Source organism: Berghia stephanieae, chromosome 14, assembly GCF_034508935.2.
Source record: "Berghia stephanieae isolate SIO BIC M18660-M18661 chromosome 14, UCSD_Bste_1.3, whole genome shotgun sequence".
In the NCBI taxonomy this organism is placed as follows: domain Eukaryota; kingdom Metazoa; phylum Mollusca; class Gastropoda; order Nudibranchia; family Aeolidiidae; genus Berghia; species Berghia stephanieae.
The window spans coordinates 16202939-16227938 of NC_088373.1; the positions used below are offsets into that span (position 1 = coordinate 16202939).

At 36.6% G+C, this 25000-nt stretch overlaps 1 protein-coding gene across 4 annotated transcripts in view; it reads right to left on the reverse strand.

The window, feature by feature from the left end:
- The window catches only part of LOC144959376 (uncharacterized), a 57370-nt gene that overhangs the window by 31816 nt on the left and 554 nt on the right, over positions 1-25000 (reverse strand). The window contains exons 1-7 of one of the 4 annotated variants that reach the window (XM_078891935.1): positions 24624-24789; positions 16103-16215; positions 14684-14875; positions 10144-10232; positions 8270-8402; positions 4458-4787; positions 2076-2197 (exon numbers count right to left, since the gene is read on the reverse strand). In XM_078891935.1, coding sequence (XP_078748061.1) covers positions 2076-2197; positions 4458-4787; positions 8270-8402; positions 10144-10232; positions 14684-14875; positions 16103-16154 — 918 coding nt within the window. In that variant the 5' untranslated portion in view covers positions 16155-16215; positions 24624-24789. Of the gene's footprint in view, positions 1-2075; positions 2198-4457; positions 4788-8269; positions 8403-10143; positions 10233-14683; positions 14876-16098; positions 16216-24623; positions 24790-25000 lie in introns of those variants that run through there. The other 3 variants (XM_078891934.1, XM_078891932.1, XM_078891933.1) reach the window with 3 other exon arrangements.

A 25000-nucleotide genomic window follows, 5' to 3' on the forward strand; every position in this document is an offset into this window, starting at 1 on the left:
ACAGTTGATTTATTTAATATTCATCCATTTGACTTCTTGTTTTGAGCTTTTTTAATATAGAGCAACATCCACCAGACGTGCTCAAAGCGCTTTACAAGGGATCCCTGGCCAACAGCAACATTTAACATGTAGGAAGGGACATGACGCCTTTTAGGAGATATTACAATTTTTTTTCGGACAGAGACTACGCTGTTAACGACCAGGTACTCTTTTTCCACCTGAGTACGCTAAGAGAATGTGAGTAAAGAGCCTTCTCCAAGGACTCAACTATGCGTCAATCGAGGCTCGAACCCAGGACCTTACGATCCGAAAGCGAGTGTCATACCGCTAGACCACATAGCCGCACAATATCGAAGCTTACTCAATGTATAGTTAGTATGCGCTTGGCTAAGAAGCTCATAACATTGCCATCCGGAAGTATAACGGTCCAACACACAAAACTGTGTGTATCCATGAACGTTTATAGTCGGGTTAATACAGTTCAGTGAGCATTACTCATAAACGCGGATGGCAAAAAACAATAACAAAGACCTGAGTGACGTCATATTCGAACTATCTATCAAGTTCAGTATTATACGCACGTTTGCATTAAGAATAGAACCCATAAGCTTAACTGCAAGCTCGTCAGCAAACTTTCGAGGTGTTTGTGTGTACTGGTGACCTCATGACATCAAGAAGTCGTGAGCGGGACTCAAGATAGTTATTACTTTTACGCTTAACTCGCTCAATCCTAGAGATTTTTACTACTTTTCAAAATTGGCAAAAAATGTATTAAAATGAGCATGTACATAGATAGTTTTATTCAACTACCATTAACATTCAAAAACCAAAAACATTAGCTTTGATTCTACGCTTATAATTTGTCTCAGAAAAATGTAATAAATAGGCATGGGGTAAAAGTAACCCGGGTAAACTACGGATATAGTCGGTGTTTGGGTTGAATGAGTTAAAACACATTTTCTTTTTGGAGTGGTGGATGGGTGGTCGGTTGCAGAGTGTCCCTCTCGTGGCTAGGTGGTGATATTGGTTCAAATCCACATCGCCGCAAAGTTTTTATTCTCTATTATCTGTCGCTTGAAACTTTTTCTTTTTACTCACGCCATGTCTTGTTATTAATAGGGTTCAATAGTCGTGACGTCACTTCCCTCATAACGATGCATTGGAACGGGAGCGATCTATATATATTCATGTTTTCGTCCAACCAGGTCATCAATCACACGATTTTTTGCTGTCCAACGATTGGATATTTCTTAACAAATGTAAACACGCTGCTTTGTTTACAAAAGTTATAAACATACCCATGTGTCAAGCTGAACCAAGTGACCAATTGGATTCAATAGTCTGATGTCACGCGCCCGGCAACGGCGGCCATCTTGGTTCTAAACAAAGAAAATCATTACTTTTTATTCTTCATGCTGGCTAGAACTTTTCATTCCCTTTTCATATGCCTTGTGATCAGAATGTGTAAAAGTCAACACATGATCAAATTGATGGTTTTTTTTTCCTCTGGATACGCGTTTAAGCTCGCCGGGGAAATATTTCATACGGCGTCCGCCATTGTTAAGATAGTTTAGAGCCAGTGTTACTTAGTTACCATACGTCATTAGGAAGGAAGTGACAATACGACTTTTGAAGACTATCGTGATGTTAGATATTTAAAAAGCTGTGAACACTTTTCACTAAGAGGGTCACTTTGAGCACATTGTGCACTGTAACCAATGACCTCGAGCACATGGAATGTTAATATAGATCATGTCCACTGGTTTTAAATTGTCGGAACAATGGCGGACGCCATAATCTCCATCACGTCCCTTATGAAATACTTCTCCGACAAGCATAAAAGTGTATCCATAGGAGAAAAACATTATAATCGGATATGATCTGACTTTTATACATTCTGATCCCATGACATGTGAAAAAGTTAAACCCAGCATGAAGAATAAAAAGTTAGACCAAACTCATAGTTGCTGGGCCGACGTGACATCAGACTATTGAATCCTATTGGTTAATCGCAAATTGTTCTTCTTTTTTTCCCTAATTCTATGATATTTCCAAAGCAAAAAAAAACGACTAACCTCGTTTGAGTCTTTGTATTCCCATGAGCATTGGCCCTCGGGGTAGATTCTGGGTGTTTCACAGATGACTTCCACACCCGATGGAGACAACGAATGGTTACACACGATATCCTTGGCAGCCTCTGAAATATTTCGTTTGTTTGAATGTGATAAGCCAAACTGCAGCTGACGAAGGGTTTGTACCCGAAACGTCCATTGTCTGTTTTTTTTCCAATACGAAGCCTCTCCATTTTCACTCTTTCGTTCAGTAAAAAAGTTGAGCTTTTATAAAGCGCAATGTATATCCACTAAACGTGCTCAAAGCGCTTTACAAAGAAAGGGTCCTTAGCCAACAGCAATACTTAACATGCAGGAAGAGACATGAAGCCTGTTAGGCGATATTTTATACTAATATTTCCGACAGAGACGACGTTGTTTACTTTAGGGTACTCATTTCACAAGTCGCAAATGAGAAAACACGCGTTGTGCGCGTACTGTGGTCCAGTGGTATGACACTCGCTTTCTGATCATAAGGTCCAGGGTTCGAGTCCCGCTCTCAGCGGCGCATAGTTGAGTCCATAGAAAAAGCTCTTTACTAACATTCCCTCACCGTACTCAGGTGTAAAATGAGTACCTGGTCGTCAAACCGCGTTGTCTCTGTCGGAAAAAAATGTTATATCGTCTAACAGGCGTCATGTCTCGTTCTACATGTTACATGTTGCTGTTAGTCAGGGGCCCCTTGTAAAACGCTTTGAGTACATTAACCCTCCCCTTACCAGCCATTTTCATAATTTTCCCCAAAACTTCACACCAACCCAACTCAAAACAGACATTTCTTACTCAAACAAAAAAGCAACAAGGATAGTCTCTACGTAATATTGTTCGACAATATGAGCTCTATTACAGAATTTCAAGTCTGTATAGCTATAGCAAAAAGAAATGAAATCTGGATGAGAAAAGTGACGATTGCATCGTAACAAATATGACGATTTTCCAATAGGTGGTAAGGAGAGGGTTAAGTGGAAATTGCGCTATTTAAAAGCTCACATGTATAGATCACTTATATTATATTTGTTCTAGAGAAATCGCTTCACAAGCGAAGAGACTGAGATCGATCCCGGGTAAAGTCTAGATATTTTGTTGTTTTTTTTTCACTGACCCCCCCCCCCCCCCGCCACCCCCGCCCCTTGTCTACCCAGCAATTATTGTTTTGTTGTTGTTGTTGTTTTTTTTTTTTTTTTTTTTGTTTTTTTTTTTTTTAGATCTGACGGAAATTACTTTACGATAAACAAGCATCATATCGAAAGGGTAACAAGAAATTACTAGTGTCCGTTTCACGCTACAGAAACCGGGATAAACTCCGGCTTCATGGGCTGAAGACTACTTTTTTAATGGACCTATTTGTTTGAGCAATACAAACCATTAGGATTTCAAAATTATGGACGATAAAGATTTACCATTATTATTATCTTGTGGGTTCCGATAGCCCAGTTGGTAGAGCACTCGCTTCACAAGTAAAGGGACCAAGATAGATCCCGTTTGCAGTCGGGATTATTTCTAACCCCCCCCCCCCCCTCTCCCCATTGTCCACCCAGCTGGGTAGCTGAACCTATTATATTCGGTGGAAAGTACTTTTCAATAGATAGCGTCCTATCCAAAGGATAGCAAGCAATTGCTTTTGTCCGTTTCACGTATATAAACGGGCATAAACTCCGGCTTCATGGGCTGAAGGTCTACTTTTACTTAAGGACTGTATTTGTTTGAGTGATATAAACCATTGGTATTCACATATTATGGAAAATAAAAATGTATCATTATCATTATCACCATTATCATCATCATACCAAAAACTCGAGCATTCTGTGTTTGTTCTCCAAGCGTTTCTCCGTCCAATCTTACAACACACTTCCATCGTCCATGGTCAATCCTCTTGACATTGGTGATCTCAATCACACTCTCCGTGTTCCCGGTTACAGTTCCTGCGTACCCCGAAATATAGGAACGACATGTCCTTGCCCCATTTATTTGCACTTTATCTATTCTTATAATGAAGTACGTTCTGTACTGCATAAAGAAAATGTATTGGGACTAAGATCGATCCCGGGGGCAGTCGAGATTATTTCTAACCCCCCCCCCCACCACCACCACCCCCTGTCCACCCAGCAGTAAATGGGTACCTGAACCTATTATATTCGGTGGAAGACAGTACTTTGCAATAGATCGCGTCCTATCCAAAGGATAGCAAGAAATTGCTTTTGTCAGTTTCTCGTATAGAAACCGGGATAAACTCCGGCTTCATGGCTTCATAGGCTAAAGGACCTATTTGTTTGAGCGACATAAACCTTGGGATTTCAATATTATGGACAATAAAAATTTATCATTATCATCATCATCATTCATTACCAAAAACTCGAACATCCTGGGTTTGTTCTCCAAGCGTTTCTCCATCCAATCTTACAACACACTTCCATCGTCCATGGTCAATCCTCTTGACATTGGTGATCTCAATCACACTCTCCGTGTTCCCGGTTACAGTTCCTGCGTACCCCGAAACATAGGAACGACATGTCCTTGCCCCATCTATTTGCACGTAACATCTGCTTATCTCTTGTTGGCTTGGAAGGTACCACGAAAGCTCGCTCCATTTGTATCCTATTGAGCAGGTGACAGCCTTCTCACTTTTTTGCCCGATCTGTAGCGGCAGAGGGGACGTCATTCTGAGAGGTGGAATTTCTGGGGGGGGGGGGGATGAATGTTGATTAATTCATTCAATCCTAGAGATTTTTTATACTTTTTAAAACTGGGAAAATAATGTGGTAAAAAGAAGCGTGTGCATAGAGGTCTAGATAGTTTTATTCAATTACCATTAACATGTAAAAATGAAAAACAATAGCTTTGATACTACGCCTAAAATTTGTCTCAGAAAAATGTAATAAATAGGCATGGGGTAAAAGGAACCCGGGTACACTACGGATATAGTCGGTGTTAGGGTTAAGTGAGTTAAATAATATAAAACAACCAGAATCCGGAAATTCACTTGCAAATTCCGATTAATTTCTCACTGCTTATTATCTTATGGTGCGGCTATGTGGTCTAGTGATATGACACTCGCTTTTGGTTCGGAAGATCCTGGGTTCGAGTCTCGCTCGCTCGGCGCATAGTTGAGTCCTTGGAAAAGACTCTTTATTCTCATTCTCTTACCGTACTCAGGTGTAAAATGAGTACCTGGCCGTTAACAGCGTTGTCTCTGTCCGAAAAAATATGTTAATATCGCCCAACAGACGTCATGTCTCGTTCTACATGTTATGTGTTGCTGTTGGCTAGGGACCCCTTGTCAAGCGCTTTGAGCACGTTTAGTGGACATTGCGCTATATAATCAAGCTCAAGTTTAAAAACCGGTGATAAATAATACATAAAGATTGAAGATTGAAGATCGCATGCCATCTCTCGCTTAATTATTCGTTTATAAAAGGCACTAAGTCGACGTCTCTCAACACAACTCTTTGTTATTAGTTCTTATTAGTTATTAGTTATTAGTTAGTGATTAATATAGGATACTTTCACGGATTTGGATTTGTTTAATGTGCTTTATCTTATCGCCCCAAATAACTCACGAGCTTGCGATTTAAATGATATTAATAACTACCGTCCCGTCTCAAATCTGCCATTTCTTTCTAAAATCCTTGAAAAAGTTGTACTCAGACGTCTTTCACAACATCTCCATGAAAACAATCTATGGGAAAAATTTCAGTCAGCTTATCGTTCATACCACAGCACAGAAACTGCTCTGTGCTGTGTTGCGAGTGATTTGCTTGATGTTTTAGATAAAGGTTCTGTTTCTCTTCTGACATTGTTAGACTTTTCGGCTGCTTTTGATACTATTGATCACGGCATTTTCAGTAAACGACTTAATATAACTTTTGGCTTGTCTGAGACTGTCTTACAGTGGTTTGAATCTTATTTAGATGGCAGAAAGCAACAGGTTAGGATTTTGGATAAACTTTTTCGTCAACATACATTGTCTTTTGGTATTTCCCAAGGCTCTGTTTTTGGGTCCAATTCTTTTTGTTTTGTATACTTCTCCATTATCTAATTTAATCTCTATGCAGCTGATACGCAACTTTCTGCTACTGATAAAACTAAAAATCTTGAAAATATTGTGAAACGTGTGGAAGAATGTGTGACGGATGCAAAGACGTGGATGGATGCAAACAAGTTGAAAATGAATGAGTCAAAAACAGAAGTGATGATTGTGGGAAACAGAGGGCAGTTGAAGGTGAATGATGGTCTTGAGGTGTTGATTGGGGGTGAAAAGATCAAACTTTCAAAGACTGTGAAAAATGTGGGTGTCTATTTTGATTCAGAAATGAGTTTGTGAGCTCACATTTCTGCACTCTGTAAATCTTTATACTTTTAATTGAAGAAAATCAGTTCAATCCGTCAGTATATTACAATTGGAACATGTAAAACATTGGTTGTTTCCCTCATTTTTTCGAAACTAGATTATTGTAACTCCCTGCTTTCAACTTGCCTCAGGCTTCTATAAAAAAATTACAACTACTGCAAAACAGTGCAGAAAGGTTAGTTTTGACAAACGAAAGTTTGATCATGCAACCCCTTTGTTGGCCTGTCTCCACTGGTTGCCCATTGAAAAGCGCACATATTACAAAGCAGCTTGTCTTGTTTATAAGTGTTTGACTGGTATAGCACCGGTATATCTCACAGAACACGTGGTAATTTGTAAATTTGAAAATTACATTTTAAGATCATTTAATGACCAAACGAAAATTTCGTAAAAAAAAAAAAAAAAGATTGAGAACAAAATTTGGTGATAGATCGTTTGCTTGTTTCGACCCCAAGATTTGGAATGAACAACCACATGGTCTGAGGAAGTGTAAGTCTTTACCTACCTATAAAAAGAATCTCAAGACACATCTTTACTGTATTTGCTTTTATTGACGCTATGAATCCTTGATTTGGCTATGAATTCATTGCATTGCATTTTTTTTTCACTCAAAATTGATAATTTATATTGTAAAGTGCCCAGAGCTTGTGTTTTACACGAGATTGAGCGCTGTATAAATGTGTATTATTTATTATTATTATTATTATTATTATTATTATTATTATTATTATATTATTATTATTATTATTATTATTATTATTATTATTATTATTATTATTATTATTATTTATTATTATTATTATTATTATTATTATTATTATATTATTATTATTATATTATTATTATTATTATTATTTTATTATTATTATTATTATTATTATTATTATTATTATTATATTATTATTAATTCATTATTATTATTATTATTATTATTATTATTATTATTATTATTATTATATTATTATTATTATTATCTGTGGTTCTGGTTTTCAATTACTGATAATGGGATCAGACATCTGGAAAAGGCTCCAGTAAATGCTCTATCTAGTAAAGAATATCCATAGTTGTATCAATAGTTGTATAGTAATCATAGTTGTATCAATAGTTGTACAGTAATCATAGTTGTATCAATAGTTGTATAGTAATCATAGTTGTATCAATAGTTGTACAGTAATCATAGTTGTATCAATAGTTGTATAGTAATCATAGTTGTACCAATAGTTGTATAGTAATCATAGTTGTATCAATAGTTGTACAGTAATCATAGTTGTATCAATAGTTGTATAGTAATCATAGTTGTATCAATAGTTGTATAGTAATCATAGTTGTATCAATAGTTGTATAGTAATCATAGTTGTATCAATAGTTGTATAGTAATCATAGTTGTATCAATAGTTGTATAGTAATCATAGTTGTATCAATAGTTGTACAGTAATCATAGTTGTATCAATAGTTGTACAGTAATCATAGTTGTATCAATAGTTGTATAGTAATCATAGTTGTATCAATAGTTGTATAGTAATCATAGTTGTATCAATAGTTGTATAGTAATCATAGTTGTATCAATAGTTGTATAGTTATCATAGTTGTATCAATAGTTGTATAGTTATCATAGTTGTATCAATAGTTGTATAGTAATCATAGTTGTATCAATAGTTGTATATTAATCATAGTTGTATCAATAGTTGTACAGTAATCATAGTTGTATCAATAGTTGTATAGTAATCATAGTTGTACCAATAGTTGTATAGTAATCATAGTTGTATCAATAGTTGTATAGTTATCATAGTTGTATTCCATGAAAACTCACCTGCTTTAGCCTCGCAGAGACAGTAATAATAAGAATTTTTGTGTACTTTTTTCCATCCATCTGAGTTTATGACCGTATATCGGGAGTAACTATAACTGCTTGGAGAACCTCCAATCCAGTCAAAATAATTTGGCTGCAGAAAAGGGAATCAGAAAGTGAAATACAACTAAAAATATGAACAATCATATTGTTATTGCAAATTTTCACGGATTAATTTACAATGTTTATTGCGCTTTATAATATTTCATATCTTTCTCACAGCAGGCCAGATTTCAATTTCATACAGTACAAGAGGCCTGCTGATCTTTTTTTTTGTGTGTGATTCCACACTAACAATATCCGCCACTGCCTATTGCCTGATGTTCTTTTTCTAAGCTGTTATAGTCATTTTTGTTTATTACTTTTTAAAGTCCTCAGCTTCTGGCAGTGTAGTATCACTTTTACATATGTGACCCCTCGTCGCAAAGCGGTGTTATGTCGGAATGATTAAGATGCTGAAAATGGTGTTTATGGCCCGAAATATTAGCCTTGTAATTAGTTTGTATGTTTTATTGAAGAGATAAATGTCGTATCTTAGAATGCTAAATAACAATAGTTCAAAATTTTTAACAGTTTAGATTTAATTCGGCTTTTTTAGTATCTGGTTCATTCCTACATAATACCGTTTTGAGACGATGGGTCACATTCGTGGATGTAGTTTTGAAAGCCAGTGTATACATTGCACCTATCTAAAACGCAGCACAAGTTCTGTTAAAAGCTAGAAACGTCCGCATTGCATTTTAGAAACATCTTAAAAATGAATTCTCTCCGTGGCGATCATTCTTCGGATTTTCCACGAAAGATTATTTCCATCCAACATACATTTATTACAACTCTAATAAGTATGCATTGTATGCATAATTTAATTTTAAAAAAAAACAAAACAAAAAACAAGCATTAAACTGCAGCCTTCAGCTCCAATCTACAAGTTACCTTTAACCCCGTCCTTACCACCCATAGGAAAATCGTCACATTCGTTACGATGCAGTCAATATTTTCTCATTCTGATTTCCTTTGTACATCATAATATTTGAACAAAATTTTTTGCTATAGTTAAAGAATATTAACACTGTGTTGAAGAACTCGTTTAGCAGAACGAAATTTGTATTTATCAAGAACTAAGAGCTTTGGTGTTTGAGTGAAAGAAATCTATTTTTGTATAGGTTGGGTGTGAAGTTTTGGGGAAAATCCGGAAAATGGCGGTTAGGAGAGATTTAATCTTCAAATTGGGTGATTACAAAATATATCTGAAATGAGAGAAATGTTGGTTGTATCGCTAGGAATGTGAATATTCTCCTAGAGTTGGTATGGAGAGGGTTAAAAAGAGTATTACGTGACATCCCAAAGCCAAGATCGAATCAGGTCCAGACTTTACTTTGAGTAACGAGTGCCCATTTGTCCACGTATCCCAGCCTTTTTTTTTTTTTTGGCATGTCGCTAATGTACACATTAACCCTCTCCTTACCAACTATAGGAAAATCGTCACATTCGTTACGATACAACCAACATTTTTCTTATTCAAATTTCTTTTGTACATCATAAAATTTATAGAGAGTGAACAGTGTGTTGGAGAGCATGTTTTGCTTAAGAATTTATTTATCGAAAAAACGTACTACTATTGTGTTTGAGTGATAAAAATCTATTTTTGTGGTAGTTGGGTGTGAAGTTTTGGGGAAAATCCTGAAAATGGCTGGTAAGGAGAGAGTAAAACAACATTGATCTAAAGATATCCAAAAGAAATATCAGCTGCATCCAAGATCGATAACTTTTCAATTGCTTGTGATGCCAGTGCTCAACCAGCTGTCATTCGGACCCCTCCAAGAAGCTAATCTCACCTTAATTTTAGTGTATCCGTCCCAGCGATGATCTTTGTGCATAGCACTGTCAGTAAGTCCTATCCAATAAGTTTTGCTGCGGATTTTACCTGAAATACAAATGTATTTTTTCTTAAATCGAGAGATACCATCGCCTTGGCATTTCATAAGGGATTATAGATCATCATCATCATCATCATCATCATCATCATCATCATCAACATCCTCATCATCATCATCATCATCATCATCATCATCATCATCATCATCATTGCCTTTTTCATCCTGGATTTATGAAGGAAAACAGACAAAGCCGAAAGGACTCTGCTGACCCGATGACGTCTTCGCCAAACAAGCAGCTTCGAACTGCTGGAGACCCCAGGGCAGAAGATCAAGGGGAAGGCCAATAGGAACATGGAGAAGAATAAGAAAAAAAAGAGAGAAAAGAAGAAAGAGGAGAAAAAAAGAAAAAGGAGGGAATATAGATAATCCATCAAAAATATGTGTGATGTCAACAGGAATCACCCATGTTGTCTAAATGTGTGTGAAAATGTGTGTGAAATTATGCCCTTCCGCCACGACATCATAAAATATTGTCGCCTAGGCATCAAACAATATGTCTGATGTCAACAGGAATCACCCATGTTGTCTAAATGTGTGTGAAAATGTGTGTGAAATTATGCCCTTCCGCCACGACATCATCATATATCGTTGCCTAGGCATTCCACGAAGGAATATAGATAATTCATCAAACAATATGTCTGATGTCAACAGGAATCACCCATGTTGTCCAAGTGAGCAAATCAGGGGTTAATAATCTTGCTCGAGGACAAAAAAACGAATGTGCCCAAAGCGGGGCTCGAACCCGGGACGTTCCGGGTCACATTGCAATGCCTTAACCACTCGGCCACTTCGCCCCCCTTGTCCAAATGTATAGCATAGGGGGAAAATGATTATTTTCCCATACCGCCCCTTGGAAACCCCTATACTTTCTTAGTAAGCTAGTGGAGAATCAATAATGCAATATTTGCGGAGAAATATAGGCATTTACTATTACGAACAATCATTCATCTACCATACTTATTACACTACTGTTTTGTAAACATAGATCGTTTCAAATCTTTTGAACCGTCAACTATCAAAATAGATCATGTCTGTTGGTGCGCACAAAGTGAATTTGGCAAGAGGGCGGCCATATAGCGATTCCCAACGTCAAATGACCGATCACAATGCCCTAGCGAATATAGACACCGTTTCAACGTACTCTCACGAGTGAAAAGCGTGGATGCAGTTTCGTTGTTTATATACTTTCATATAAGCGAATGCAGACGCTACCTTCTACTTTATCTATTCTTATAATGAAGTATGTACTGCATGAAGACAGTGTCAAAAAATGTGTGTATAAGCATATGTGTTATTGTGTATGTTTGTGTGTGTTTGTGTGTGTGTGTGTGGGTGTTAGTGTATGTGTGCGTTAGTGTATGTGTGTGCATGTGTGACGTCTTCAACGAGCTCAAGTCTACAAGGAAAATCAGACTACGATCTCCTCGGGATGTAGAAAAACAAAACAAAAGATACAAAAAAAAAACAAAAAAAAAAACAAGAAACAAAACAAAAAACAAAAAACAAAAAACAAGGAGGACTAGATACATACGTTGTGTAACTGATCTTATGGTTCGAGATTGATGGCATTTCATTTTCTAGCCTAAATATATGCTAGTCGTCAATAAGGACCATCTATCCTCGAACTTTTAAGTCCTGTAATCTTAAGAACCTCCCGATACATCCTGCTTATTTAGACAAGAAAATACGATGCCATCTCTCTGAAACCAAAAATATTGATTATACAATGGATGTAACCAGGCCCCTGGAAGGTAACCCAGCATTCCTTTGTGACGTCATAGTGCAAATTACTTTAAATCAATTTTAGTTCTTGCCCCTCTCTAAATGAGTAACTGTGTCCTGCTAGTGGACATTTGCAAGACCCACATTTAGGATGAACTGATGTGCCAAATTCCTCCCCTGAAGGGAAAGAAACTTTATCAATCTGGACATTGCAAGTTGAGTAACGGGCAACAGGATTAGAATTGCTGCCATCATAGAAAGTGGGAGACTTACCTTTTTGGATGTCCCATGAAGGGGTTAGTTCAGAATGTTTTACACGAAAGTTACTTGAAAAATTTGAATGAGATGGCTGCAATGTTACTTTCATATTTTTGTACGAACCTGTTTTCTCAGACAAAGTGGCATGGTGTCCTTGAATGCAAATGCCTGACTCGCCTTTTATTATATACAAAGATTATGACCATCAGTCGTCAATTCACATTTGGGATGGAGGCTAAAGTGATACCTAAAAGTACCTGGCCAGAAAGTCGTTTAAATATTGCCTCGCAATAGTCAGGAAATGTTTGTTTTAAAATACTTAGATCCAATGGGAGCGATCTATATTCATGTTTTCATCCAACCAGGTCATCAATCACATGATTTGTTGCTGTCCAACGATTGAATATTTCTTAACAAATGTAAACACGCTGCTTTGTTTACAAAAGTTATAAACATACCCATGTGTCAAGATGAACCAAACGACCAATCGTGATGTTAGAAAATTAAAAATCTGTGAACACTTTTCACAAAGTAGGTCACTTTGAGCACATTTTGCAATGTGACCAATGACCTTGAGCACATGGAAAGTAAATATAGATCGTGCCCATTGAGCAACAGCTCCCGATAACACAGATAAGTCGAAATGGATGATGGGGACCTTTTTGCCCTTATCGGTAACTATTGTTAGCTCACAGAGAGCTGTTTTCACTTGTTAAGGTTATCATCTTTATTTCAGGGGATATTTCATGCTTTATTTAATGGCTAAATCGCATTAGTTCTGATAAATGAAGCATCAAACCCGCTATCACAAAAATGACCACTTCTTTGTTACGTGAAGCAACGGGTACTGTAAATGATGTATATTGAACCCCCCCTAAAACCAATTTTATTATGGTTATGATTGTTCACCAATTGAGGACCAGTATTTACTTATTTCACATCAGGCATTGCCGAACTGACACCTTCACCAGCTCCATACACCTTTGCATTTACCCCAGAATGATATTCTTTACCTTCTAGATAATGCAGAGAAGAAGAAAAAATGGCATGGCATCCTTTCAAATCCAGTATCTTCACCACCTTCAAGAATAACAATGATGTTTTGTCCAAAACCCATGAGACTTTTTCTTCCAGAATTATCATCCTTTGTCGGATGTATGTTTACGTTCACCAGCTCCATACATCTTTGGATGATATCGACATCAAATTTGTCTAGGATCCTTTCCTACCACGTCATTCCACACTGGTGATCTCTGTCGTATATATTTCGATAACCATCTTCTCATGGATGGTTGATTGTGAAATTCCAATACCTGAGCCGTCCCCTGTAATGGCTTATCGGTAGATACACGAAGACTTCTTTTCGCAGCTTTACGAGAGTGGAACCGATAGAGATTTCGTATTGTATCGTATCGTATCATATTCTTTCATTCTTTGCAGCGTGGCTCAGCAATACGGTCTTTGCTTCGTACCCCAAAGGTAACGAGTTCGATCACCCGCCGCTGCGCTGTGTGGCCTTGAGCAAGTCACTTAGCCCTAGCTCACTTTGCGGCGCTGCACTGCGGCTGACGCCTGGGTTATTCCAGTCTTCCCTTGGAATAGACCCTAAAGACAAATTTCCCCTTGTGGATGAATAAAGGGAATTTTATTTTTTTATTTTTTTTTTAAGGGCTTCACGTATATCCACAATTTTTCAAAGTCATATATACAACATTCATTGTTAATTTGACAATAATGAGCATACAATCACCATTTCAAATTATTTAAAGTTAGAGATATCATATCAGTCTTTGGTAATTGAGACGTAGTGTAGATAATATGCCATAAATAATAAATTCAAAATTTGATAACAAATGCAAACTACATATTATAAGTGGTAAGTTTAGAACAGTTAAAGCGAATTGTTTTTATTCGGAAACAATTATGACGTGAACTCATAATCACTAGCCGGAACTACTTGTGATTATGAATTATTTTTTGAAATACGATGCATTCATTTCTTACTTTGAGGTGCGTAACGTGTTTACTTATTTAAGTGTAAAATCTCTAATTTTATGACAGCGGTTTTAATGTAGATTTTATAGGTCTTAAAGAAAAAAAAACTTTTTTGATATAGTATCAATACGGTCCTAAATCTATATTCAGTTAAGACAAATTGATTCAGAGGTTGGCACAAAGTTTTACAACTTTTGGTAGACGGACAGCTGAGAAAAAAAAAAACCAGAAAAACACGCGCCATTTATAAAAAATCTGATAATAGTAAAATAGTTATGCTACCTTATGATTCAAACTTATCCATTACTAGTCCTCCGAAAGCCTGGCAACTCACACACTTCCAAGTAATTTGGAACCGGAAGAGTATTAAGTGTGACGTCACGACTTTTCTTTCTCTGTTAATTCATATAATTTTAAAATATTATTGTAATATTTCTCATTTTTGTGGGTGTATTTGTTTTACCTTTGATAAATGTGTTTGTCTCCGAATCGAAAATCCGTCCCACATAGCCTTTCTCGTTACTCTCTGTTCCTCTAATATCTTCACATCGGTATCTGCAGTTTGAGAAACCCATTGTATAACCCTTAAACATGAAACACGAATGGGTGTGGGGATAGAATTCCATGTCTTCTTGTGGGCATAGCGTCATACTACCTAGGGAGTTAGGAAACAAAATATGGAGATAAAATAAATAATATGTGAATTATTTTATGAATAGCTCCTTTTATCAAAAAGTTGAGCACTTTCAATACATAGTATTTTGTTTTATAATTATAGAAATGACTAAAAAGCTAAAAGCATTCATATATATATATATATATATATATATATATATATATATATATATATATATATATATATATATATATATGCCCTTATGAAATTCTTCTCCGACGAGCATAAAAGTGTATCCAGAGGAGAAAAGCACTATAAATGTGATCATGTTTTGACTTTTATACATTCTGATCACATTTGATACGAAAAGTTCTAGCCAACATGAAGAATAAAAAGTACCGATTTTCTTTGTTTAGAACCACGCTGCTCGCCGTTGCTGGGCGAGGTGACATCAGACTATTGAATCCAATTGACGATGATTCGGGAACCAAAACAGTGGAGGGTTTGATGTCACGACTTTGCGTCCCTTTTGTCTGTAACTAGCATACCGAATAATAATACTGTTTTTAGACGGTGGGTAACATTTAAAATGTAGAGTAAAATAAAGGGAGTAAAATGACTCTTATAACAGATACAAAACAAAGTAAACGACGTTTCGACCTTTGGCCTTCTTCGGGTTTCCGAAACGTAGTTCATTTTGTTTTGTATCTTTTATATAAGAGTCATTTTACTCCCTTTATTTTACTATACATTTTAAAGACGCCTCTAGATTTTGGGTAACAAATGTTACAGTGAATGACATAATCAGACGGATGGTGAAAAAAGGTTTGAGGTTTGAACTGAGATATTGCCACGTTTAGTTAGAAGGTCAATTTTCATCAAAAATGAGTTCTTGTCATAAATTATTAAATCAACCCTTTTGTACATCTTCGGAAAAATATCAAAGCTTAATTTGACTACTAAATATTTTTTACAGCTAGTCAAGTTGAATAAGTATGAAATTTAAAAAAGTTGCTGGATACCTTTCCCATAAATGTGACCATAACTTCATGAAAAATCATCCAATTTACTTCAAATAAAGATTAAAATGCTCTGGTTAGCATATTCTTTCAGAAAATGAAAAAAAAAATGCTATTCCAAAATTTTCATCTTCCGACTGATTATGTCATGCACTGACGCAATATAAGAATCATTTTACTCCCTTTATATACATTTTATTGACTCCTTTAGCTACCTGTAGATTTTGGGTAACATAATATAACCTACCTTGGGATAACGATACCAGAACTAAGGCAAAAGCAACAAAAAACTGGATCATGGTTGTGGATGATTTGAAGACTGACTTAGATTTGTCTCAATTCGTCAAGGATGAGCGATCCCTGAAAGAAAGAAATAATATTTATTGTTATTGTCTGTTGGGCCAAACGATAGATGAAAGAATAAAGGATAAATAGACTTCAAGAGTCGTGACGTCACTTCCCTTGTAATGACGCATAGTAACTTAGTAACTGGTTCTAAACTATCGTAACAATGGCGGACGCCCGTATGAAATACTTCTCCGACGATTCTAAACGTGAATCCAAAGGAGAAAAACATTATAAATCTGATCATGTTTTGACTTTTATACATTCTGATCACATGGTATGTGAAAAAGTTCTAGCCAGCATGAAGAATGAAAAGTACTGATTTTCTTTGTTTAGAACCAAACTGCTCGTTGCTGGGCGGAAGTGACATCAGACTAATGAATCCTGCAGAAATGTCTAACCGGAGATCCAATAGGGATGATCGTTAACTTAATGCCTGACACTAAGACCTACTAGGACTTATAATTTGACGTCAGTTTTATTTTAGGTTTGTGCAGGCTCTAGTGAGTTGTCGTTAGTACTGCTCAAGGAAGCAAGTGACCCCATTGGTTGAATTATTGATTGCAACTCAGGATATGTTTACTGTCTGTGGTCATAGACTTGTCTTTTGACATAATGTTTTGGTCAGTGTCAGGCTATAGATAGAATGCGCTTGGCCAAGGAGTTCACAACATTGCCATCCGGAAGTATAACGGACCAACACACAAACTCTGTGTAACCATGAACTTTTATAGTCAGGTTAATACAGTTTAGTGAGAACAACTCACAAACGCGGATGGCAAAAACAATAACAAAGGCCTGAGTGACGTCATCTTCGAACTATCTATAAGTTTCCAAAGGCTACAGGATGATCTACATTAACTTTCCATGTGCTTGATCGAGGTCATTGGTCACATGGCAAAATGTGATGAAAGTGTCCCACTTGACGAAGGTTTTTTATTCCATCGACAGCACATGGACCGAGAAACGAACGCACAATCGATCTTTCTTTATTCAACCATTCAAAACGGATATTCTTCTCGTCAAATGGCCCATCTTGGTGAATCCGATCACAATAATATGGTTCTTATGATATCTAAATACAAAACAAAATTGATATCTGTCCCAGTCGCTCAAAAACAAATTCAGGTATGGGACAGCGATGCAACTAATGCTCTAAGGGAGCGCTTCGACTCCACCAATTGGAATATTTTTTATTGAATCAGCAAATGACCTCGATGACCTTTGTGACATCGTAACTAATTATATAACCTTTTTCAAACAAAACATTGTGAAAAGAAAAACAATAAGATTATTTGGAAATAACAAACATTGGCTGATAAAAGCGATAAAAGAATTGTTAAATGAGAAAAAAATACGCATTCAAGACTGGTGACCGAGAGGAATGGAAAAAAGTTCAAAGAAAATTGGATAAAGCCATCCGAGAGTGGAAACAAATATACAAAGAAAATATTGACAGGAATCTGACATGAAAATCGTGTGGAATAATATCAAAATAGATCTAGTCACAGGAATTAAAGGTAAAAAAAACTGAAAATTTAAGTTAGAAAAGGGTACAGAAAAAGAATATGCCGATAAGCTTAACAACTTCTATGTTCGATTCGATAAATACGATTTCACAGACGAGATTGATAGCCTGAGCAACTGAAACATCAAGGAACAGAGGAACAAAGAGACATCACTCAGGTCAACGTCATTAAATTGTTCAAAAATATTAAAGCGGATAGAAGCAAGCGGACCTGATCAAATTCCATCAAATTTAGTGAAATAGAACTTTTAATCTAAGAAACGGGCATATTCCAAAAATTTGGAAAACTTCAAAAATAATCCCCGTCCCAAAACATCGAAAAGCCAAAGAAATGAATGAATTTCGTCCTGTAGCGCTGACATCCATCCCTATGAAATGTCTAGAAAGGATTATTCAACAAAGATTTCTACAACAAAGTACACAACAACATCTAGACAACATCCAGTTTGCTTATAAATCAGGGCGTGGGGTGGACAACGCTATATTAGTGTTTTCTCATAACACTTGCAGACACTCCAAAGGGATATGTCAGAACGCTATTCGTAGACATTTCGAGTGCATTCAACACCATCCAGCCTCACATACTGATCAAATGTGATCAAATTTAGTGAAATCATGCGCAATAGAACTTGGAGGTTAGTCCCTCGATTGCACTCTGGGTACTAGAATTCTTGACAGACCGACCACAATTCGTTTCCCTCACGGATGACGAAAACAACAAAGTTGAATCCTCTACCCTTATCACCAACACTGGAGCACCCCAAGGAACTGTTCTTGCTCTAACGCATTTCGTTAGATACACTTATGACTGCATAAGCGGCACATGTAATGTAAATATTTTAAAGTATGCCGACGATACCGCCATTCAGGCCTTGATACCAACCGGAGATGATGTATTGAATTATTATAACGAAATTAAAAGATTTGTTGAATGGTGTGAAATAATAACTATCTAGAACTTAAATGTAAAGAAGAATAAAGAAATTATATTTGATTTTAGGAAAGATGGTAACATACATGAAAGTATAATTATTAAAAACGAAAAGGTAGAGAGGGTAGAGGAGTATAAATATCTCGGTATACTTGTCAATGAAAAATTAGACTGGACAAATCATTCATGTAAAGTGTTTAATAAGATGAAGACAAGATTATTCATGATGAGGAGACTGTACTCGATAATTGTTGATAAAAGCAACTTTATTTTTGTTTTATAAATCTTGCATTGTAAGTCTTTTTTGTTTCTGTGTAGCTGCTTGGGGTGGAAATTGTAAAAAATATGAAGTAATACAAATAAATAGAATAATAAAGCATGCTAATCGAATGTTAGGAAATGATGGATCGAACAATTTAGAAAATTTTCACAAAGATATTGCTAATGTTAAGATAAACAAAATTCAAAGAGATGAGTTCCACCCTCTGTACAACGAAATCAAAATAAGCCACAGGAGTGACAGACTAATTAATACACATGAAAACCAAAAGACAAAGATATTTTAATTCATTTTTACCATCAGCAATACAAAACTTTAGGATGACTTTTATTAAATTAATTTGAAAGATTCTATATTCGCTCTAAAATCTATTTATTGATGCATATTTACACGGTGCTATATCTACAATATTTATTTATTATTTATTTATACATTCAAATTCAATGCTTTATTTTTACTTTTTATCAACCTATGTTGGCTATGTGCAATGCCTCCCAATCTATTTTCAAAATTCTATTTACATTACAAATCCATTATTACAACTCTATTTTACTTTCCAGTCCGATTTTTGTAGTATTGCTTGTAACTGCTGTATATTTTATGGATATTTTATTATATTATTTGATGTTTATTTTACTTTTAATTAGCTTCGTATTTTCATCAATTAGTTCATGACAGTGTATAAATCTGTGCTAATATAACGATAAAGGATGTGTAACATTATGATAATTTCTATTCAGGATCAATAAAGATATCTTATCTCATCTTATCTTCTTACTGTTCGGGGAGGGTGGGGGGGGTGGGGGCATGTGTTTGTATGCATTTGTTCTTGCGAATGGCTGGTGGAAATTTTGGATGAGATGAAGCCTGGCTGAGTATCTGTTTTTTGAATTGTTAATGTAGATTGGAATGTTCATGGCTGAGTGAATGCTTTTGACTGTTTTGTGAAATAGATGTATAGATAGAACGTAGATGAGGTCACTTAGGCCTTTGTTATTGTTTATTTTTGTTTGTTTTTTTGCAATCCGCGTTTATGAGTACTTCTCACTAAACTGTATTAACCAGACTACAAACGTTCAAGGTTACACATAGTTTGTGTGTTGGTCCGTTATACTTCCGGATGGCAATGTTGTGAGCTTCTTAGCCAGGCGCATACTATCTATATGCGCGCGTTCTCTCTGCGAGACTGGAGTGTTGGCCATATGATGTGTCAAGGGTTGCTGTCGCACACCCCTGTTTCGTCTTGTGGCAATTTGTGGCAAATCTTGCAGTTGCTCTCTGAATAGTTCCAATGGCTTTTATTTAATAGCATTGTCTCGGTCTGAAAATAAATTGTAAAATCGCCTAACAGGCGTCATGTCTCATTCTACATGTTACGTGTTGCTCTCGTTCAGGGACCCTTTACAAAGCTCTTTGAGTACGCTTAGTGGATATTGTGCTACATTGTATCAGTGAGTCTAAATTTGATTGACTGATCTTTGCACCATGGTGATCTTCTAAAAGAATAATGAGCTTTTATATAGAGCAATATACACTTAACGTGCTCAAAACACTTTACAGGGGGGAGGGGGGAGGTCCCTGGCCAACTGCAACACTTAACATTTTGGACGGCACATGATGCCTACTATGCGATATAACATTTTTTAGGACAGAGACAATGCTGTTATCGGCCAGGTACTCATTTTGCACATGAGTACGGTGAGAGAATGTGAGTAGAGAGCTTTTCCAAGGACTCAACTATGCGCCGAGCGAGACTCGAACCCAGGACCTTCCGATCGGAAAGCGAGTGTCATACCATTAGACCACATATCTATCGTTCTAAATAAGAGACTATCGTCTGGGAATAATTTAAGATTTGTTTCATTTGATAGATTGTTTGCCGAAATTATTTATGAAAACGAGGAAGCACTGTCCATTACAGCTATGTTAAACTAAGCCCATAATGGAGTTCGGACGCCAGACCTTAATATATGTAAACGTCGGTTCTCACCAAATTATATCAATCAGACTATAAACGTTCAAGTTTACACATAGATGTGTGTGTGGTGGTACGCTATATATATATATATATATATATATATATATATATATATATATATATATATATATATATATATATATATATATATATATATATATCCGGCTGGCGGATGTTGTGAGTATCTTACCTAAACGCATAGCATCTGATAACGGCAGAAAAAAAAACCCAGTAAAATAAAATAAGAAAAAGAGTTTCCTGGTCTCGTCTAAAGACAAAAAAAAAACCCCAAAAAAACACACACTCGAGCTGTGAATATTATAGGGTGCCGAAGTCCTTTCGATGTGCTGAAGTGGTTTTATCCGACACGCTTATTGTTTCATCATTAACAACACTATCATGATATCTCGCATTGTCAAGGGTGTTAATTTGTTATGAGTAACCACACAGTTCAGTGATCCTGTTGATGCTATAGATAGTATGCAGATGACGTCACTCAGGCCTTTGTTATTGTTTTTGCCATCCGCGTTTGTGAGTTGTTCTCACTAAACTGTATTAACCAGACTATAAAAGTTCATGGTTACACAGAGTTTGTGTGTTGGTCCGTTATACTTCCGGGTGGCAATGTTGTGAACTCCTTGGCCAAGCGCATTCTATCTATATAGGCAATATCCACTAAACGTGCTCAAAGCGCTTTACAAGGGGTCCCTAGCCAACAGCAACACATAACATGTAGGACGAGACATGATGCCTGTCAGGCGATATTACAAATTTTTGGGACAGAGACAACGCTGTTAACGGCCAGGTACTCATTTTACACCTGAGTACGGTGAGAGAATGTGAGTAAAGAGCCTTCTCCAAGGACTCAATTATGCGCCGAGCGAGGCTCGAACCCAGGACCTTCTGATCCGAAAGCGAGTGTCATACCTCTAGACCACATAGAACTCACAGCATTTCGCCAGCCGGAAAATAACGTACGAACACATAACACCATGTACAATCTTGAACCTTTATATAGAGATAGAATGAAGATGACGTCACGATGGTCTTTGTTATTGTTTTATGTTGGGTTTTTTTTTGTTTGTTTGTTTTTTTTTTTTGCCATCCGTGTTTATGAGTAATTCTCACTAAACTGTATTAACCAGAGTATAAAAGTTCATGGTTACACAGAGTTGTGTGTCTTTGTCCGTTATACTTCCGGATGACAATGTTTTGAGCTTCTTAGCCAAGCGCATACTATTTATATTGATAGTATGCGTTTGGCTAAGAAGCTCACAACATTGCCATCCGGAAATATAACATCCAGCACACAAAACTAGCTGTAAGCTTGAACGTTAATAGTCTGGTTAATACAGTTAAGTGAGAATTACTCATAAACGTGGATGGCAAAAAAAAACAATAACAAAGACCTGAGTGACGTCATCTTCGTTCTATCTATAGTCTGATGAATCGTGGCCTTCGTAAAGTTATGGCCTGATACTGACCAAATAATGACGTCAAACTGCCAGTCTTTTGGATTTCAGTATCAGGCTAAAACAGAACGATGGCTACGGATGAATACAGTTTAGTAAGAAATTCTTAAAGAACTGAACAATAGATAGAATGCGCTTGGCCAAGGAGTTCACAACATTGCCATCCGGAAGTATAACGGACCAACACACAAACTCTGTGTAACCATGAACGTTTATAGATAGTATGCAGATGACGTCACTCAGGCCTTTGTTATTGTTTTTGCCATCCGCGTTTGTGAGTTGTTCTCACTAAATTGTATTAACCAGACTATAAAAGTTCATGGTTACACAGAGTTTGTGTGTTGGTCCGTTATACTTCCGGATGGCAATGTTGTGAACTCCTTGGCCAAGCGCATTCTATCTATAGTCTGGTTAATACTGTTTAGTGAGAACAACTCATTAACGTAGATGGCAAAAAAAAAAAACAATAACAAAGACCTGAGTGACGTCATCTTCGTTCTATCTATAGATAGTATGCAGATGATGTCACTCAGGCCTTTGTTATTGTTTTTGCCATCCGCGTTTGTGAGTTGTTCTCACTAAACTGTATTAACCAGACTATAAAAGTTCATGGTTACACAGAGTTTGTGTGTTTGTCCGTTCTACTTCCGGATGGCAATGTTGTGAACTCCTTGGCCAAGCGCATTCTATCTATAGTCTGATGAATCGTGGCCTTTGTAGAGTTATGGCCTGATACTGACCAAAATATGACGTCAAAATGCCAGTCCTTGGCCACAAAAGAAAACAAATCGTGAGTTGTATTCAATAGTTCAACCAATAACTTGTTTCCATGAGCACTACTAACGACAACTCACTAGGCGGTGCAAAAAACAAATAATGCCAGTCCTTTTGGATTTCAGTATCAGGCTATAGATAGTATGCGCTTGGCCAAGGAGTTCACAACATTGCCATCCGTAAGTATAACGGACCAACACACAAACTCTGTTTAACCATGAACGTTTATAGTCAGGTTAATACTGTTTAGTGAGAACAACTCATAAACGCGGATGGCAAAAACAATAACAAAGGCCTGAGTGACGTCATCTTCGAACTATCTATATGTTTGAAAGATGCCAGACAAATCAAGAAAAAAAAAATACAAGAAAAACAAAACATCCCAAAAATACAAGCTTGTTCAGTTCTTTATCTTACACCGATTCCTGCTCCTTAATTTCCCAAGAAATACTTATAAAAATGGAAAACCAAATAAAAAAACAAACAAACAATAACAAAGACCAGAGTGACGTCAACTTCGTTCTATCTATTTTGTTAATGATGTTTAAAGATAGGGGGGGGGGGGGGAACCTCCACTCCGGTGAGAGATTAAGAGGGGGGGGGGGGGGGAAGGGCACGGTGCACTTAAATGGAAGTGGTTAAAAATAATAGGATTATTTGTAGATAGAACGAAGATGACGTCACTCGGGTCTTTGTTATTGTTTTTTTTTTTGCCATCCGCGTTTATGAGTAATGCTGACTGAACTGTATTAACCCGACTCTAAACGTTCATGGATGCACACAGTTTTGTGTGTTGGTCCGTTATACTTCCGGATGGCAATGTTATGAGCTTCTTAGCCAAGCGCATACTATCTATACATGTGGTGCATTATCAACTTAATGTGCTCAAGCCGAATTCAACATAACAGGTTTAATTACAAGGGGTCCGTGGTCAACAGCAACATTTAACATGTAGGACGGGACTTGACGCCTGTTAGGCGATATTACATTTATTTTCGGATAGAGACAACGCTGTTAACGACCAGGTACTCATTTTACACCTGAGTACGGTGAGAAAATGTGAGTAAAAAGTCTTCTCCAAGGACTCAACTGTGCGCCGAGCGAGGCTCTAACCCATGACCTTCCAATCCAAAAGCAAGTGTCATACCACTAAACCACATAGTCGCACAGTGTTGCTGTTGGCCTGGGACCCCTTGTAAAGCGCTTTGAGACATCATCATTGTTTTACTGTTACAAGCATAACTTCCGTTCAATAAAACGGTGCTCGTAAAATGAACGTAATGATAAGTCGATCAACTGAAAATCTATGATTGAAGTGTTTTATAAAATTTGAACTCAATTTCTATTGTCTTAATAGGCAATACACGTTACGACTTCGTAAAACAAAACTCCACTTAGCTTTTTAATTGGGGAACACAGAGATGTTTGCTGCATTTAATATCATATATTATGTTGCTCACCCATCGTAGAAATATTTCCCAATGATAAGAACGGAAAATGGTTTCATATATCTAGTTTTAAGAAATTGATTGTATTCAAAATAATGAGGGGAACCACTATCGTGTTTCGATTCAATGCAAGTACTCCCACTTCATTGCCATACTCGCCAACCGGAAGACTGACACTAACACGGAACCCGCATGCTAAAAAAATGATGGCGTCTGTTTTTTGATGGGATTAGACGCAACAAATTTGATTTTTTCGATATAATCATCACGAGGTCTAATCAATATCATAATACACCCAAACCAACTTTATGTCAATTGTAAACATCGTACAAAATTTGATTGTTTCGGAGTCTTAGCGTTAATAAAATGTCAATTTGCCAGATAAATAA